A 397-nucleotide genomic window follows, 5' to 3' on the forward strand; every position below is an offset into this window, starting at 1 on the left:
GAGCCTCTCCTCAAACTCTCCGAGCCGCGGCCGTAGGTGGAGATGTTGAGCAGGTAGTGCCCGGACATGGCAGGCTTGGACGTCCTCCTGCCCGTGAAGCCCAGCATGAATCTCTGGCTGGTGGAGCTGTTTTCCACCGGGAAACCTGAGTGCGGGAGGTTCAGCTGCGAGGGCTGAAGGACGGGCAGCACGTTCTGCCTCTGCACCCTCTTGATGAGAGTCTGCAGGATCTGCTCCTGGGTGGATTTGCTCAGCGCCTCGTGGTGCTGCTCAGGCCCGGGCTCCTTTCCCGAGGGGAGCGGGAAGGTCCTTGCAATGTGAGGCAGGGGCCTGTTCTGGCAGAAAATGTTCCCAAGCTGCTGTGGGGGCGCACCCGACGCTCTGTCCCCCGCCTCGG

General features: G+C 63.5%; 1 protein-coding gene across 1 annotated transcript in view; it reads right to left on the minus strand.

Annotated features, from left to right (window-relative positions):
* Window positions 1–397, minus strand: part of ASXL2 (ASXL transcriptional regulator 2) — a 43033-nt gene that overhangs the window by 2027 nt on the left and 40609 nt on the right. The window contains exon 9 of the mRNA XM_031064824.1: window positions 5–392. Within this exon, the coding sequence (XP_030920684.1) occupies window positions 5–392 (388 nt within the window). The remainder of the gene's footprint in view (window positions 1–4; window positions 393–397) is intronic.

The sequence above is a fragment of the Geospiza fortis genome, unplaced genomic scaffold (genome assembly GCF_000277835.1).
Source record: "Geospiza fortis unplaced genomic scaffold, GeoFor_1.0 scaffold150, whole genome shotgun sequence".
Taxonomy (NCBI): domain Eukaryota; kingdom Metazoa; phylum Chordata; class Aves; order Passeriformes; family Thraupidae; genus Geospiza; species Geospiza fortis.